Source organism: Pleurodeles waltl, chromosome 1_2 (genome assembly GCF_031143425.1).
Source record: "Pleurodeles waltl isolate 20211129_DDA chromosome 1_2, aPleWal1.hap1.20221129, whole genome shotgun sequence".
NCBI classification, from domain to species: Eukaryota; Metazoa; Chordata; class Amphibia; order Caudata; family Salamandridae; genus Pleurodeles; species Pleurodeles waltl.
In genome coordinates, this window is record NC_090437.1 from 1,284,781,473 (window position 1) to 1,284,799,323 (window position 17,851).

General features: G+C 46.6%; 1 protein-coding gene across 1 annotated transcript in view; it reads right to left on the bottom strand.

Moving 5' to 3' along the window:
* The window catches only part of DNAAF9 (dynein axonemal assembly factor 9), a 597,478-nt gene that overhangs the window by 213,018 nt on the left and 366,609 nt on the right, over positions 1 to 17,851 (bottom strand). Inside the window, exon 25 of the mRNA XM_069205040.1 lies at positions 3,522 to 3,639. Within this exon, the coding sequence (XP_069061141.1) occupies positions 3,522 to 3,639 (118 nt within the window). The remainder of the gene's footprint in view (positions 1 to 3,521; positions 3,640 to 17,851) is intronic.

A 17,851-nucleotide genomic window follows, 5' to 3' on the forward strand; every position in this document is an offset into this window, starting at 1 on the left:
AACTCATCAGAAACACCAGGAAGAAGGCTATCCAAGACAGATCTCACAAACACACAACAGCAAGGAACTCTTCAACATCATCAAGGAGTTCGCCCAACCCAACAGCGAGACAACGGACATCCCACCCTCACAGGACCTATGCGACAGACTCAACGCCTACTTCTACCACAAAATGAAGACCATCTACGACAGTTTCAACGAGGACAACCCATGCGCAGACCCCCCCCGTCCAATCACCGACACCAACAAACCCACAATCTCCACCTGAACACCCCTCTCCACTGAAGTTACATTGAATACCATGAAGTCCATACAGTCCGGGGCCCCCACGGTCCCATGCCCCCATCACGTCTTCAACAGAGCTGCAGACACCATCACCCCCAAGCTCCGCCTCACCATCAACTGCTCACTAGCTGCCGCCACCTTCCCCGACGACTGGAAACATGCCGAGATCAACACCCTCTTCAAGAAACCCTCGGCTGACCCCACCGACCTCAAAAACTTCAGGCCCATCTCCCTACTTCCATTTCCTACGAAAGTGATAGAAAAAGCAGTCAACTGCCAACTCACCACGCTTTTAGAAAGCCACAACATCCTCAACATCTCCCAATCTGGATTAAGGTCAAACCGCAGCACCGAAACGACCCTCCTGTCCGCAACAGATGACATCTGCTCCCTACTGGACACGGGAGAGACGGCGGTACTCATCCTACTTGACCTCTCGGCAGCGTTCAACACAGTCTCCCATCACATCCTGATAAGAAGACTCCACTTAGACGTCATTAGAGGCGCGGCCCTCGTCTGGATCCAATCCTTCCTCTCCGGCAGAACGCAACGAGTGAGACTCGCCCCCTTCCTCGCAGAACCCACACCCACCACCTGCGGAGTGCCCCAAGGATCCTCCCTCAGGCTCACGCTGTTCAACGTCTACATGGCCCTGCTACCCACCATCGTCAGAAGCTACGGAATAAACATCTCCTACGCCGGCGACACCCAACTCATCCTCTCCAACGAACCAGACAAGGCCAGACATAACTTCCACGAGGGCATGAAAGCAGTCGCCAACTGGATGAGAGATAGCTGCCTTCAAGTCAACACAAACAAGACCGAGGTACTCATCCTAGGCCCTCAACCCAACGCATGGAGCAACTCCTGGTGGCCACCCACCCTTGGAAACCCACCTACCCCCGTCAGCAAAGCCCGCAACCTCAGAATCATCCTGGACCCGACCTCAGCATGAACCATCAGATCAACTCAGTCACCTCCATCTGCTTCTGCACCCTCCGCAAGGCCTTCAAATGGATCCCCATCTAGCATAGAAAGACCGTCACACACGCCCTCATCACCAGCAGACTGGACTACGGCAACGCACTCTACGCCGGAATCAACAAAAAACTCACCCGCAAATTGCAAACATCCAGAACGCCGCTGCCAGATTGATCCTCAACCTACCCCGACACGACCACATCTCACAGCACCTACGCACCCAGCACTGGCTCCCCACTGAGAGAAGAATCACTTTCAAAATCCTCACCTATGCATATAAAACCTTCCACAACACCGGAAGAGCCTACGTGCACCAGGGACTCAACTTCGACATACCCCACAGGACCCTACGATCAGCCCAGCTCTCTCTCACAGAAGTACCACGCATTAGAAAAACCAGAACAGGAGGACGCACCTTCTCCTAACTCGCCTCCACCGCCTGGAACGCCCTACCTATCCACATCAGACAAACTAAATCCCTCCCCCAGCGTCACAATCGAACTGAAGAAATTGCTTTTTTAATCGACCTCCGGTACAAGCTACAACGCCCCCTATGCCTTGAGACCCTAACGGGTAAGTAGTTGCGCTTTATAAACTCTGATTGACTGACTGATCTACACTAGCACATGCTTCAAACATTTACTTTATAGAGCGAAGACCAGTCTGCATGTAGCCAGCACATCATTCTGTAGAGAGAGTCAGTTAGGAGGAGTTTATCAGCCTCTCCACCATCACCATCATGCCTAATCCTATGGGATCATTTTGAAACCCCAATTTGTCAGAGTCAGACCCAAAAAGGTCATGGAATCTTGAGCACATTTCGACTGAATTTGGAAATCTGAGGTATTCCTGACTCCCTTGTGAACCACGCTGACTTTATTTGAGCAGCTTAGAAAAGCAAATCTATCACAAGTACTGCCTCAGACTGCACCTTAACTAATACTAACAACGAAGCAATCAGCAGCAGTTACAAGACCTTACAGGTACAGATCATCACGTACGTTGGGCCACAATCGCCACACTGGAGTTGATGGGACCACAGAACCCATGGTGACGGATGGAGGCGCATTAGAGGCTAAATTGTCTGTGGTTTATAGCGAAATGAATGAGGAAAATGACATGTATATATGCAACTGCAGGAAAAAATTATTTGGTTCACAGAATGTATACCAATGTTATACTGTGAGTGAGTAATGACTGGTATGTAATACGATTTTAGATGTAGAGTGTATGGTATGAGTAAATATGTGGTATGCATTTCTATACATTGTGATAAGAACATTTCACCCCATATGGAATTAAATAATGGCAAATGAAGTAGATCCATGTTATTAATTAATCTTGAAGTAATTTGTATGGTCAATATGTCTAAAGGGAGGCGGTGCCTTCAATACCTGTTCCTCTATTCCTTTTATCAATTTCAAGTCTGTGTTAGGAGGTACACTAGAGGAATTCTCTGCAAAGATGGCTAAGACTGCCATGTGAATGATTTCTATCTGTTGCTAAGGTGCAGTAAATTTTATGGGGTTGAATACTGGGATCTGTTTCGATGAATCACACCGCTCTCTGGGCCTTCCGCAGAATTCCAATGGCGATGAGTAAGAGGACCTTTTATGTTCCTTGTGGTACCTATCATGCCTCTTTGGTGACTAGTGTCAGGAAGCATTCTGGATCTTGTGGGTTTCTTTCATAGCCTTAAGGGAGGTTATAGCAAGCTTTGCGTCTCTCTGCAACATTTGTTGCAGGGCTTTAAAACCCACAGATTGTGGAGGTGACCTTTGTTACATCTCATATAGCACAGAAACAAAGGATCTTGTGTCACAGACTTTGCAGCACTTTATATAGGGCAACAGATGTCACATCACAAACTTCAAATTCAATAACCATGGAGCAGCACTTCCTAGGACATACCCGTTAAACTGCAACATTAAGTGGTCCGGGGTAATATTACATTTTAACTAGATTCCTCAATGGTGACTGCAGACCACTAGGTATTAATAGAGAGAAGTGCAAAAGTTTAAAACTTTATAAAACAACAAAAAGAATGTCTGAAAGAAATCAGAAAGATTCTATCAATGGGACAGGCTGGGGTTATTTTTCTTGAGAGTGGTGCTGAAATGGTCTTATATTTAACACAATTAATTTAGTTTGACAGAATTCAGAGCCACTTACATAATCAATGCCATTCTTAATTGCAGCATAATATATATTTTTCAATTTAATAACATGATTTAAATAAATCATTGGAATATTACCTTATCTTTATCCACGTTATTGGTAGCAAAGATGTCGGTTTGCTGCATAAGTGTAGAAAGGTGCATTCTGGTTATTGGTTCACGACTCACACTGCCAAACATATAGTGCTGAAAGAAACTGTTGAGAGAAGAAAATACATTATAATTCTCATGAACAATGGCTAAATGACTGCAGTAATGAAAATGTCACTTACCCAGTGTACATCTGTTCGTGGCATCAGTCGCAGTAGATTCGCATGTTTTGCAATAGCTCGCCATCTGGTGTTGGGCCGGAGTGTTACAAGTTGTTTTTCTTCGAAGAAGTCTTTCGAGTCACGGGACCGAGTGACTCCTCCTTTTGTCTCCATTGCGCATGGGCGTCGACTCCATCTTAGATTGTTTTTCCCCGCAGAGGGTGAGGTAGGAGTTGAATTGTAGTAATAGTGCCCATGCAATGGAGTGACTAAGTATGCACCTATTTAAGGTTGAGATGATACATATATGAATAATTGAAGGTAACTTCCAAACTGCTACAGGCTCCCGGGGAGGCGGGTGGGCACATGCGAATCTACTGCGACTGATGCCACGAACAGATGTACACTGGGTAAGTGACATTTTCCGTTCGATGGCATCTGTCGCTGTAGATACGCATGTTTTGCATAGACTAGTAAGCAGTTATCTCCCCAAAAGCGGTGGATCAGCCTGTAGGAGTGGAAGTAGTCTGAAATAATGTTCTTAATACGGCTTGACCTACTGTGGCTTGTTGTGCGGATAACACGTCTACACAGTAGTGCTTGGTGAATGTGTGAGGCGTAGACCATGTGGCTGCCTTACATATTTCTTGCATTGGGATGTTTCCTAGAAAGGCCATGGTAGCACCTTTCTTTCTGGTTGAGTGTGCCCTTGGTGTAATGGGCAGCTATCGTTTAGCTTTAAGGTAGCAGATTTGGATGCATTTAACTATCCATCTGGCTATACCTTGTTTTGATATTGGGTTTCCTGCATGAGGTTTTTGAAATGCAATAAATAGTTGTTTAGTCTTTCTGATGTTTTTTGTTCTGTCAATGTAATACATCAATGCTCTTTTGACATCTAATGTATGTAGTGCCCTTTCAGCTACGGTATCTGGCTGTGGAAAGAACACTGGAAGTTCCACTGTTTGATTTAGATGGAACGGTGAAATAACCTTTGGCAAAAATTTAGGATTGGTCCTTAGGACGACCTTATTCTTGTGTAGTTGTATAAAAGTTTCCTGTATTGTAAACGCCTGAATCTCGCTTACTCGTCTTAGGGAAGTAATGGCGATGAGAAATGCCACCTTCCAGGTTAGGAACTGTATGTCGCAGGAGTGCATGGGTTCAAAAGGTGGAACCATAAGTCTAGTTAGGACAACATTTAGGTTCCATGAAGGAACAGGTAGTGTTCTTGGTGGTATAATTCTCCTAAGGCCCTCCATGAATGCTTTAATGACTGGTATCTTATATAGGGAAGTTGAATAGGTAGTCTGCAGGTATGCAGATATTGCTGCAAGGTGTATTTTAATGGAAGAGAAAGCCAGGTTAGATTTCTGTAAGTGAAGCAAGTAACCCACTACATGTTCTGGAGTTGTGTGTAATGGTTGTATTTGATTAATATGGCAGTAGCAAACAAACCTCTTCCATTTACTTGCATAGCAGTGCCTGGTGGATGGCCTTCTGGCTTGTTTTATGACTTCCATACATTCTTGTGTAAGTTGTAAGTGCCCGAATTCTAGGATTTCAGGAGCCAGATTGCTAGATTCAGCGATGCTGGATCTGGGTGTCTGATCTTTTGGTTGTGCTGTGTCAACAGATCTGGCCTGTTGGGCAATTTGATGCAGGGTACTACTGATAGGTCTAGCAGCGTTGTGTACCAGGGTTGCCTTGCCCAAGTTGGTGCTATCAATATGAGTTTGAGTTTGTTTTGACTGAGTTTGTTTACCAGGTAAGGAAGGAGAGGGAGAGGAGGAAAAGCGTAAGCAAATATCCCTGACCAGTTCATCCATAGGGCATTGCCTTGAGACTGTTTGTGTGGGTATCTGGATGCGAAGTTTTGGCATTTTGCGTTCTCCCTTGTCGCAAACAAGTCTATCTGAGGTGTTCCCCAGAGTTTGAAATAAGTGTTCAGAATTTGGGGGTGAATTTCCCATTCGTGGACCTGTTGGTGATCTCGAGAGAGATTGTCTGCGAGTTGATTTTGGATCCCTGGTATAAATTGTGCTATTAGGCGAATTTGGTTGTGAATTGCCCAACGCCAAATCTTTTGTGCTAGCAGGCTTAACTGCGTGGAGTGCGTCCCCCCTTGCTTGTTTAGATAATACATTGTTGTCATGTTGTCTGTTTTGACGAGAATGTATTTGTGAACTATTATTGGTTGGAAAGCTTTTAGTGCTTGAAAAACTGCTAGAAGTTCTAGGTGATTTATATGCAGTTTTGTTTGATGTACGTTCCATTGTCCTTGTATGCTGTGTTGATCGAGGTGTGCTCCCCACCCTGTCATGGAAGCATCTGTTGTTATTACGTATTGTGGCACTGGGTCTTGGAAAGGCCGCCCCTTGTTTAAATTTATGTTGTTCCACCACAGAAGCGAGAGGTAAGTTTGGCGGTCTATTAACACCAGATCTAGAAGGTGACCCTGTGCTTGTGACCATTGTGATGCTAGGCACTGTTGTAAGGGCCTCATGTGCAGTCTTGCGTTTGGGACAATGGCTATGCATGAAGACATCATGCCTAGGAGTTGTAGTACCATCTTTGCGTGTATCCTTTGTGTTGGATTCATGCGTTGTATGATGGTGTTGAAATTTCGAATTCTTTGTGGACTTGGAGTGGCTACTCCTTTTGATGTGTCTATTATGGCTCCCAGGTATTGTTGTACCTTGCGCGGCAGAATGTTGGATTTTGTGAAATTGACGGTGAACCCTAGTTTGAAGAGGGTTTGTATGATATGATTTGTGTGATTTGAGCACTGTATGAACGAATGGGCCTTGATTAGCCAGTCGTCTAGATATGGGAACACATGTATTTGCTGCCTTCTTATGTGTGCAGCGACTACCGCTAGACATTTGGTAAAGACTCTTGGTGCGGTTGTTAATCCGAAAGGCAGTACCTTGAATTGGTAATGTATTCCCTTGAATACAAACCTTAGGTATTTCCTGTGCGATGGGTGTATTGGTATATGGAAATAAGCATCCTTGAGGTCTAAAGTTGCCATGTAGTCGTGTAGTTTTAGCAATGGCAATACTTCTTGTAGTGTGACCATGTGAAAGTGGTCTGATTTGATGAAAGTGTTCACTACTCTGAGGTCTAGGATTGGTCTCAGCGTTTTGTCCTTCTTTGGTATCAGAAAATACAGTGAGTAAACTCCTGTGTTTATTTGTGTGTTTGGCACTAATTCGATTGCATTCTTTTGCAATAGTGCCTGCACTTCTATCTCCAGGAGATTGGAATGGTGTGTTGTTAAATTTTGTGCTTTTGGTGGTATGTTTGGAGGGAATTGTAGAAATTCTATGCAATAACCATGTTGGATAATTGCTAGAACCCAAGTGTCTGTAGTGATTTCCTCCCATGCTTTGTAATAGTGACTTATTCTTCCCCCCACTGGTGTTGTGTGGAGGGGGTGAGTGACATGTGAGTCACTGTTTAGTAGTAGGGGTTTTGGGGCTCTGAAATCTTCCTCTATTTCTAGGGAATTGCCCTCCTCTATATTGTCCCCGAAAACCTCCTCTATACTGTCCCTGGTAACTGGACGGTGTTGCTTGTGAGGTGCTGGCTTGTGTGCTCTGACCCCGAAACCCCCCTCGAAAGGGTGTTTTACGGAATGTGCTGTAATTCCCTCTGCTCTGCGGGGAGTAGAGTGCACCCATGGCTTTGGCAGTGTCCGTATCTTTTTTGAGTTTCTCAATCGCTGTGTCCACTTCTGGACCGAACAGTTCTTTTTCATTAAAAGGCATATTGAGAACTGCTTGTTGAATCTCTGGTTTAAATCCAGACGTTCGGAGCCATGCATGCCTTCTGATAGTTACAGATGTATTAATTGTCCGTGCAGCTGTATCTGCAGCGTCCATGGAGGAGCGGATCTGGTTGTTGGAAATGGTCTGTCCCTCCTCAACCACTTGTTTTGCCCTATTTTGTAAGTCCTTGGGCAGATGTTCAATGAGATGTTGCATCTCGTCCCAGTGGGCTCTGTCATAGCGCGCAAGTAGTGCCTGGGAGTTTGCGATGCGCCACTGGTTTGCAGCTTGTGCTGCGACTCTTACCAGCTGCATCGAACTTGCGGCTTTCTTTATCTGGGGGTGGTGCATCTCCAGATGTGTGAGAGTTGGCCCTTTTCCTAGCTGCTCCTACAACGACAGAGTCTGGTGGCAGCTGTGTAGTGATGAAAACCGGGTCTGTAGGAGGCGCCTTATACTTTTTTTCCACCCTTGGTGTGATTGCCCTACTTTTGACCGGCTCCTTAAAGATTTATTTCGCGTGCCGGAGCATACCAGGGAGCATAGGCAGGCTTTGGTATGAGCTGTGGGTGGAGGAGAGTGTGTTGAATAAAAAATCATCCTCGACCTGTTCTGAGTGGAGGCTTACGTTGTGAAATTGTGCTGCTCTAGCCACCACTTGAGAATACGCGGTGCTGTCTTCTGGTGGAGATGGCTTCGTAGGGTATGCCTCCGGACTGTTATCTGACACTGGGGCGTCGTATAGGTCCCATGCGTCTTGATCTTGGTCACCCTGGCTTATGGTGGTGTGAGCAGGGGAGTGTGATGGAGTTCGTGCTGGTGAGACGTTAAGCACGGGCGGAGGAGAGGGTGGTGGGGTAACTCTTTTCACCACTTTTGGTTGTGGTGTCTGTTCAGTTTGGAACTCCAACCTTCTCTTTCTTCTAATGGGGGGAAGGGTGCTTATTTTTCCTGTCCCCTGCTGTATGAAGATACGCTTTTGCGTATGGTCCACATCAGTTGATTGTAGCTCTTCCTCAAACCTATGCTTTTGCATTTGGGAGGTTAGCGAGTGCTCTTCTGTATAAGAGCCTGAAGCTGGGTCGCTTGCAGTTTGTTTCGGCACCGAAACCCTGTCTGCATGTTTTTTCGGCTCCGAGGTGACTTTTTTCTTTTTCGGGGCCGAAACCTCTCGGCGCCGATCTTCTTCGGTGCCGCTGTCTCGGCGTCGAGCCGTGTCCACACCGGCATCTCGGTGTCGAGGCTTGTCTCCAGCACTTTCTCGCTCCCGAGAAGGCTGCGTGCCGGTGTCTCGACCGGAGTCGGACGATCTCGGCACTGTTTGGGCCTTTTTCGATGCCGACGGTCGGTCACCGAATTTATGGGTGGAGCCATGGCCTGATGGCAGTGGCGTCCCCTGGGCCTTGTAAATTTTCCTTTGTGTGGTTTTCGACGTCTTACTCACGGTTTGTGTATCGTCGAATCCTTCGGAGTCCGATTCTTGGATCGAGAAGGTACCTTCCTCTTCCTGCTCCTCGAACTCTCGGTGGGCTGTCGGCGCGGACGCCATCTGAAGTCTTCTGGCTCGACGGTCTCGGAGTGTCTTTCGGGACCGGAACGCACGACAGGCCTCACAGGTGTCTTCACTGTGCTCAGGTGACAGGCACAGGTTACAGACCAAGTGTTGGTCTGTATAGGGGTATTTATTGTGGCATTTGGGGCAGAAACGGAACGGGGTCCGTTCCATCGGCGTTCTTCAGCACGCGGTCGGGCGACCAGGCGCAGACGGGGGATCGAAAAACTACCCCGAAGGGCACCGGAGCTCTTCGATGCGGTGTTGAATCTAAGTACGCCGATCCCGAACGCAACAATACAGACGAAAATCTTCCGAAATTAGCTAATTTTCCGTTCCGAAACTCGGAGCGACAGGAACACGTCCGAACCCGATGGCGGAAAAAAAACAATCGAAGATGGAGTCGACGCCCATGCGCAATGGAGACAAAAGGAGGAGTCACTCGGTCCCGTGACTCGAAAGACTTCTTCGAAGAAAAACAACTTGTAACACTCCGGCCCAACACCAGATGGCGAGCTATTGCAAAACATGCGTATCTACAGCGACAGATGCCATCGAACAGTGGATTATTATTTTGACTGGACAGGTGTCCATCTCAAAGGATAAGGCCATCACCTGCTAGATGTTACACAAATGAACTAAAATAAACAAATGCTCAATCCCAGGTAAAAGTGACACGAACCAGTAAGACCTATATCAACGGCAATCTATGAAATATTTAAACAGTACGTATGCAGTAGAAAAAGTCACAAAAAGCAATAAAATGCCACAACGAATTCTAAAACAAAGATAAATAGTTTATGAGTAGAATAAGACCTATCCAACAAAAATCCAATAAAGGGAACTGGAGATATATTTTTTTTAGAAATGTAAGTGAAAATAGCCCAAAAAAGCGCAAAGTGCCTTTGATAGTCAATGGAAGAGGCTGACCAGGAACGGGGAGTAATTTAAGGCCGACAGCGGTGGAGTCCTGCTCCGATACAACAAGTGATTGGTCCTAGTGAAAGGCTAAAAGTCAAAACGCTTGGAATGCATAAAGTGACTCATCTTTTAGAAGGGAAATCTTCTTTGAGCAGGCCGCCACTGCAGCTGCAGCAGTGGAATGTAGACCAAGCTACTTACCCTTCAGAAAAACATTTCATGGTGGATACTCTATGTAATACCAGATTCCTCACCTTGTGGATATCCCTAGCCACCAGAATGGATCAGGAACACTCCAAAGCAAAGCTCCTGCATGCTAGTAGGTGACGCTGGGCTAATGTGCATTAACTTCATTCCACTTGAAGTGAGAAGAGGAGCCGCGTATAGGCACCACTCATGCACATGGATGTCAGTTTCTTTCAAGAAATGGCCCACCCTGAGAGGCGGAGACCATCAGCAGATTTTCAGATGGAAAGGAGACCTTTTGACAGAAGTGGTAGGTGGCTAGGCAGGGAGATACAGTATCCTCTAGGAAGGAAGTTACTGAAGGTAATTTGTTTTTCTGAGAGCGAGTTTTAACTGCAGATTCTTCAATTTTTTAACAGTTACCTCCCATGGTGGTGGGTTTGTGGGTATGTGGAATGGCTCAGAACAAAAAGTCCTGCTGGACAGAAATGGAAAAAATGCCCATTCTGTCGAAACTGTCAATATAGTAGTGGATGGAATGCTTGAATTATTCTCAGCCACCAATCAATGATTATTTTGCACACCATGTCACCTCACTTTGGACCCAGCCATGAAATTCAGTCTTGACCCGGCTACATTCCCAACATTCCAGCCTACACTGCCAAACCAGGTCCTCCCAGAACTGAACCATTGGTTTCGCCCTAGTTTTCGGCTCATCAGCCAGAGACAGCTTGGTTCCAGAGGAACAGTGTGCACAGAAACTGTCTGGGCATACTCACTCTACTTAGGGCGACGGTAACGTATACAAAAAGTGATGTATGCAATGCTTGAATAATCTCAGCTACTGGTAATTACTCGAGCTACATATTCCAATCCATTGTTATTTTGCAGACCATGTCTACTCAGCTATATGCAACTCAGTCGTGACCCTGTTCCAATTAGAACAATCCAGCCCAAGTTGCCACGCTATATTTAGGGAAAAGAAATCTGATTGCCAATGCAATGGCATCAGTCTTTGTTCTGGTGGAATAAGCCCTCAAACCTTTTAGAGGTTGCTTTTTCACCATTGTGTAGCAGATACAGAGAGCTAGCCATAGTGAGATGGTCCGTTTCTGGACTGCCTTGCCTTTTTTTGCCCCCAGAGAGCCCTACAAAGGCTGATTGTTCACCTGATGTTCATTGGTGTGATTGATGTAAAAGCACTCTTACAGTGTCCTAATGAGGGAGTGGCTCTTCTTCCTTCAAGGTATGTGGCAGAGCAAAGAAGGTCGGAAGAAATGGCTTGCCAGATATGAAAAGTCAACATCACATTCAGAAGGAACGTTGTTCAAATCCTCAACATTGTTGAAAAGAAATGTGGCACATGGAGGACAAACTGAAAGGCCATGAAGCTCGATCGCAGTGTGTGGATGTTACTGCAACCAGAAAGACCATTTTAAGGTGAGAATAGACAACTGTGCATTAGTTCAAAAACGGTACAAGATAAGAAAAGTGAGAACCAGATTTAAGACAAACTGTGGCATCACAAAGGGCTTTGCCAGAACACATCACAGGTGATATGAACAAGAAATGGTCCGACAAATGTAAAAACTTTGACAGGACTAACATATAGCCTTTGACAGTGCTCACAGGAAGTATTTGCTGAGCCAAAGACAAAACAAACAAATGCATCCAACAGTTTGGCTTGCAGTGGGTATATCTGGCAGGTACCAGTTACAAACTGATACCAGCGCCCAGAATACACAGATTTCAAGGAAGGGCACCTGGGTACATATGTCATCACGACTTCAGGAGGGAGGTCAAAGGAAATGACAGTTGTTCAATATCCACGCAAGGAGGTACTGGTTGTGCAGGCCTGGGTGCAAGACCATGCCCTGCTATGCTGACAGAAGATCGTTCCAAAGTGGAAGTCTGTTTGGAGGAGAAGTCCTGGATATTACACTCTCCTGATCCAAAGTTGATAGTATGACTTAGGCTCAATTATTACAGATCATCTTCAGAACTCTGGGCAGGAGAGGTAGTGGCAGGAATGCGTAAGGGAGCTCAGGGTTCCTCTTCATGCGGAATGTATCTCCGAGGGGTGTGCCTTCTCAGGAACACCAGCGTATTAAAGCAAGGACACTGCACATTCTCAGCCGTGGCGTAAGGAAGATAAAGACAGGGTTTTCCCTTATGATGGACAATGCCCTGCACCACTTCTGGGTGTAACTGGCATTTCAGATTTACTAGACATCACTAACTAGGTTCATACACCTTGGCGTTCAAAGCCTGTAGTAGGTGGTGTACCACACTAGAAATGCTCTGCAGACAGAATGAGTTCCAGAGACGTAGAGCTTCCTGGCACAGGAAACAGGACCCCCACCACTCCCAGTTTGCTGCAGTTACACATGGTTGAGTTCTCTGATCTCCACCTCTTGCAAATGACCTTTCCAATCTAATAGTGGGTGGGAGAGAGGGGGATCTACTACTGGTCCAATTGTGGTGGAGCAGCCATTAATGCAGATCGTTTGAAGTCTTCTCCGACACCGGGATGGAGTCTGACATGTTCCCCTGATGTTGAATCCACAGACTTCAAATCCCACTGCAGGGCTCACCATGTGCCTGCTGTCATGGTCAGCAAGCAGAATATAGGAGGGCAGCCCCAGAATATAGGAGGAGCCTCAGAGCCCAAGAATAGAGGGTAAAACTTTGGGATCTAATCCCTGATGTCCAGGAGAAAAAGTTAAAAAGTGCACAATATCCAGGATAGGTCCAATAAAAAGGGTGCCTCTGCGAAGGAGTCAGGTGTGACTTCAGCAGCATGATTGAGAAACTCAACAATAGTTACAGGTCAAACAACATCTGGAGGTGGTCTACAACTGACTGTGGCGAGCCAGTCTTTAAAGGCTGGTCATCAAGGTAGGGGAAGACTGGTACCCCTGACATCTGATGATGGGCAGTGTCCACTGCCATCCCTTTTATGAACACTCGGGGGCACTGGTGAGGTCAAAGGTGAGAACAGTAAACTGAAAGTGCTTGCGGCTCATCCTAAACCGTAGGAAGTGCCTGCAGCCCTGCAGAACAGGAATGTTATAACAGGCATCCTGCAAGTCCAGCTGTACCATACAGTCTCTGGTATCCCGGGCATAAAGAGCCTGGGCCACCATGAGCATTTTCAATTTGCCCTTGCGCAGGAATGCATTTAGAGATCAAAGTCCCAAGCAGGAAAGATGCTTCCGAGGCTTGTACCCGGTCTATGGCCAAAAAAGCCTCTATCTCCTGGTTTAAAATGGACAGATGGTCCTCTGAAAGCTGCTCTGATGTAGGTGGATGAGCAGTGGGTCAAAAAGGAATGGAAGTGCATAGCCCAGCTGGACAATTTGAGAACCTACCTGTCAGATGCAATGCTTTGCCATCCCTGAAGGAAGTAGCTGGCACTACCTGAGCCACTAAGGGCGCACTGAATAAGGTTTATACACTGTTGCCAGGGGAAGAAAACACATCCCCACTGCCAGGACATTGTCTCTGCTCTTGGAGCAGTTTTCACACCTAATTCAGGCCAAGTACAGAGTAGGCAGTTGCTTGAGAGCTAGTGCAAATATACTTCCAGCAGCCTCACAGGGTAAAGGTAATTTATAAAAGTTACATTTCCAATATATTTAATAAAATTCTGACTTCACCATTTGAGTGGATTTTTATTAAATACAAAAACGAACCTTTCAAAGGAGCCTGTACCTGGTACAGGTCCAAAGGTATACATTTCTATACTTTGACTTTCCCCATCAACCAGATGATGCATGAAGTTTCCAACTCTGAAGCCAAAAAATGTTTATTCTCGACTAGAAACACCGCAGAATAATATCAGAAAAAGCTCATGTTCTGGTGACTTTACAAATGTTAAAAGTGATGGTGACTGTACGCCAAACAGCTAGATTTTCAAGCCATGGTAAAGCATGGTTGCCAGCACAAAGAAAGCTTTCATCACTTTAACTGCATGATTCAACAGTATTCAGTTGTATTTAAGGCAATCCATTAAACAGGACGTAGCTCTCAATCGATTTAGGTAATTTTACCCCTGAAATTGATAAAAACTCAAAAAAGGTGCATCCACACAGTTAAAGTTCTCATTTAAAAGTGTAAAATGATGGGGAAGAAAGGGCCGGGAATGCAGTCCACAGCAAGACATGGGTGTTGTATAATCTAGGTGTAGGAAAATGGCTCCCTGTAGCAGTTACCCTGCAATTAAGTTTGTTATTTTGTCCAGAAGTAGATTCCCTTTTTGCTTTTGTTTGTCCGGCATGTGTTTGTTTTCTGAATGTTGAGAAGGCCAACTTGTTGTGCTCCATTGGTTTGTATTGGTTTTAACTGTTTCTGAAATAGAAGTTCCCATATATTGACTCATAAGAACCCTAGTGTAGGAAGTTGGCTCTGTATATACTAGCTCAAAGCGAGAGATTGTGTGCACAGGTGCCCCTTAGAGGTTGATAGTGACAAAATTAGATAATTCTAATGCTCTATTTTGTGGTAGTGTGGTTAAGCAGTAGGCTTATCAGAGGGTAGTGTTAAGCATTTGTTGTACACACACAGGCAATAAATGAGGAACACACACTCAAAGACTTTACTCCAGGCCAACAGATTTTATATAGAAAAATATATTTGCCTCTGGATCCTCTCTGCAGGCATCGCTGAGGGGGTGCAGGGAGGTCGACTCAGGGTATCCACGTCGTTGGAGTCGCCTGGGAGTCCTCTTGGCAGTGTTGGTTTCTCCAAACTCGAGCCGGGGGAGTCGGGTGCAGAGTGAGAAGACTCACGCTTCTGGCGGGAAGTTGGAGTCTCTTTGAAATTACTTGTTTTGTTGTTGTTGTTTCTTGACAGCGCTGCTGTCCTCGCAAGGTTCTTGGTCTTTTAGGTGCAGGTCAGTTGTCTGAGTCCTCAGAGGTCGCTGGTCCCGCTGGAAACGTCGCCATGCAGGTTCTTTGAGTCTGGAGACAGGCCAGTTGGGCTGGGGCCAAGTCAGTTGTCATCTCCATCGTCTAAGCAGTCCTCCTTTTTTCAGGGTGCATGAATCTGATTTCTTGGGTTCAGGGTCGCCCCTAAATACTCAATTTAAGGGTGTGTTTAGGTCTGGGGGGCAGTAGCCAATGGCTACTGTCCTGGATGGTGGCTACACCCTGGTGCCTCCTCTCTGAGGGGAGGGGGGCACATCCCTAATCCTATTGGGGGAATCCTCCAAAACCAAGATGGAGGATTTCTTAAGGCAGGGGTCACCTCAGCTCAGGACACCTTACGGGCTGTCCTGACTGGTGGGTGACGCCTCCTTGTTTTCCTCATTATCTCCGACAGACTTGCCGCCAAAAGTGGGGGCTGGGTCCGGAGGGGTGCTGTAACAGGCATGAGCATTTGGGGCTCACAGCCAGGTGTTACAGTTCCTGCAGGGGGAGGTGAGAAGCACCTATACCCAATGCAGGCTTTGTTCCTGGCCACAGAGTGACAAAGGCACTCACCCATGTGGCCAGAAACCCGTTTCGTGGTGGCAGGAACTGGTCAGCCTAACACTGGTGTTTGGACTGGTATACAGGGGGCATCTCTAAGATGCCCTCCATGTGCATTTTTCAATAAAACCCACACTGTCATCAGCATGGATTTATTGTGTTGAGAAGTTTGATACCAAACGCCCCAGATTTCAGTGTAGCCATTATGGAACTGTGAAGTTTATATTTGACAAACTCCCAGGCCATATACTCTTTATGGCTACCCTGCACTTACAATGTCTAAGAATTGGCTTAGACACTGTAGGGGCATGGTGCTCATACAACTATGCCCTTACCTGTGGTATAGTGCACCCTGCCTTAGGGCTGTAAGGTCTGCTAGAGTGGTGACTTACCTATGCCACAGGCAGTGGGTTGAGGGCATGGCACTTTAAGGGGAGTGCCATGTCGAATTAGTCTTTTTCTCCCCACCAGCACACATAAGCTGTGAGGCAGTGTGCATGTGCTGAGTGAGGTGTCCCCAGGGTGGCATAATACATGCTGCAGCCCTTAGAGACCTTCAATGGCCACAGGGCCCTTAGTACCAGGGGTACCAGTTACAAGGGACTTATATGTGTGCTAGGGTTGTGCCAATTGAGGGAACAAAAGTACAAGTTAGGGAAAGAACACTGGTGATGGGGCCCAGTTAGCAGGATCCTAGCACGCTTTCAATTATAACTAGCATCAACAAAAGGCAAAAGGTTACGGGGTAACCATGCCAAGGGAGGCATTTCCCTACACCATAGCAGAGCCCTGCTGGGCCATAGAAAGGATAAACAGCAGCACATCACAGGGAGAGGCAGAAAGTGGGTCAACAGACTTGCCTGTGCATCCTGCCACAAATATCTTCCAAAAACAGGCGTACACTATTTTGGTAAACGGATGCCAGGCTGCTAAGATTACTACACAGACTTTGGGAGAAAGGTCAAAAGCTGTCAACTGTTGCCGCTCAATCTCCTCGGGTGCAGAAACCTCCTCTGCTGCTGCAACAGGAGATCCTCCCAGAGAGGCAGTCTGATCAGAGGATCAATGGACATGCTCAGCAGCTTGGGATACCAGACTCACCATGCACAGTCCAGAGCCACGAGGATTACTTGGGCCCAGTCTCTCTTGATCTTCTTGAGGTCTCTGGGCAGAAGTGGTATGGGCAGAAAGGCGTACACTAGGCCTGAGTTGCACTGGAGACAATAAGCGTCTCCGATCAATTGTCATCTTGCTGACATTGCACATTCTCAGCAGAGGAGAACAGATCTAACCAAGTCTCTCCCCACTGCTGAAAGGCACCTTGCGCTACCTCAGGATGGAGATGCCATCTGTGAGTAGGAAGACATTTTCAACTGAGTTTGTCTGCTCTGGCAGATGTTGAGCCGTCAGGGATGATATCTGCTGTTCTAGCCATGTCCAGAGGCACAGAGCCTCTTGACAAAGGGTCCATGACCCCACCTGCCCTGCTTGTTGCAGTGCCACATGGCGGTGGTGTTGTCCGTGAACACCTGCACCATCTACCCCTTGACAGACTAAAGAAATGCCTCCAATGTTAGTCGGATTGCACCGAGCTCCACCAGGTTTATGTGGAGTCTGGACTATGTCAGAGACCAGACGTCTCTGATCTCCACCTCTGCCAGATGGCTGCACTATCCCAGAAGTGATGCATCTGTCACTACTGTCCAATCTGGCTAGGGAAGGGAAGAGAGGGGGATTTGCCTCTGATCCATTCGCAGTTCGTTAGTCACAACTGAAGATCTAGTGGAGTTCTCTCCGAGATTTATCCTGATGCTGGGCTCAAAGGAACTTCAGGCCCCACTGCAGAGCCCGCATGTGTCATATGGCATGTTGGACCAACAGGATGCAGGAGGCCATGAGGCCCAGCAGCCTGAGGCATTCAGGATGGAGGCTGAAATACCGGTATCATAGCCTGAATATCCTGGACTCAATTTCAGGAGGATAAGCCCGAAACCGCACTGTGTCCAGGACAGTTCCGATGAAAGGGAGTGTCTGAGAGGGAGTCAGGTGTGACATTGGTGTAGGGAAGTAGCACCTGACATAATTACACCCAGTTTTTGCCGGTGTCAGTGTGTTCAAACTGTAGTACACTGGGATCCTCCTAACCAGGACCCCAGTGTTCTCTCCCCTAAATGTAGTTGTTTAGTAAATTATACACCCCACAATTGTCATACTGGTGCACCATGTAAGTCCTTAATATATGGTACTTTGGTAC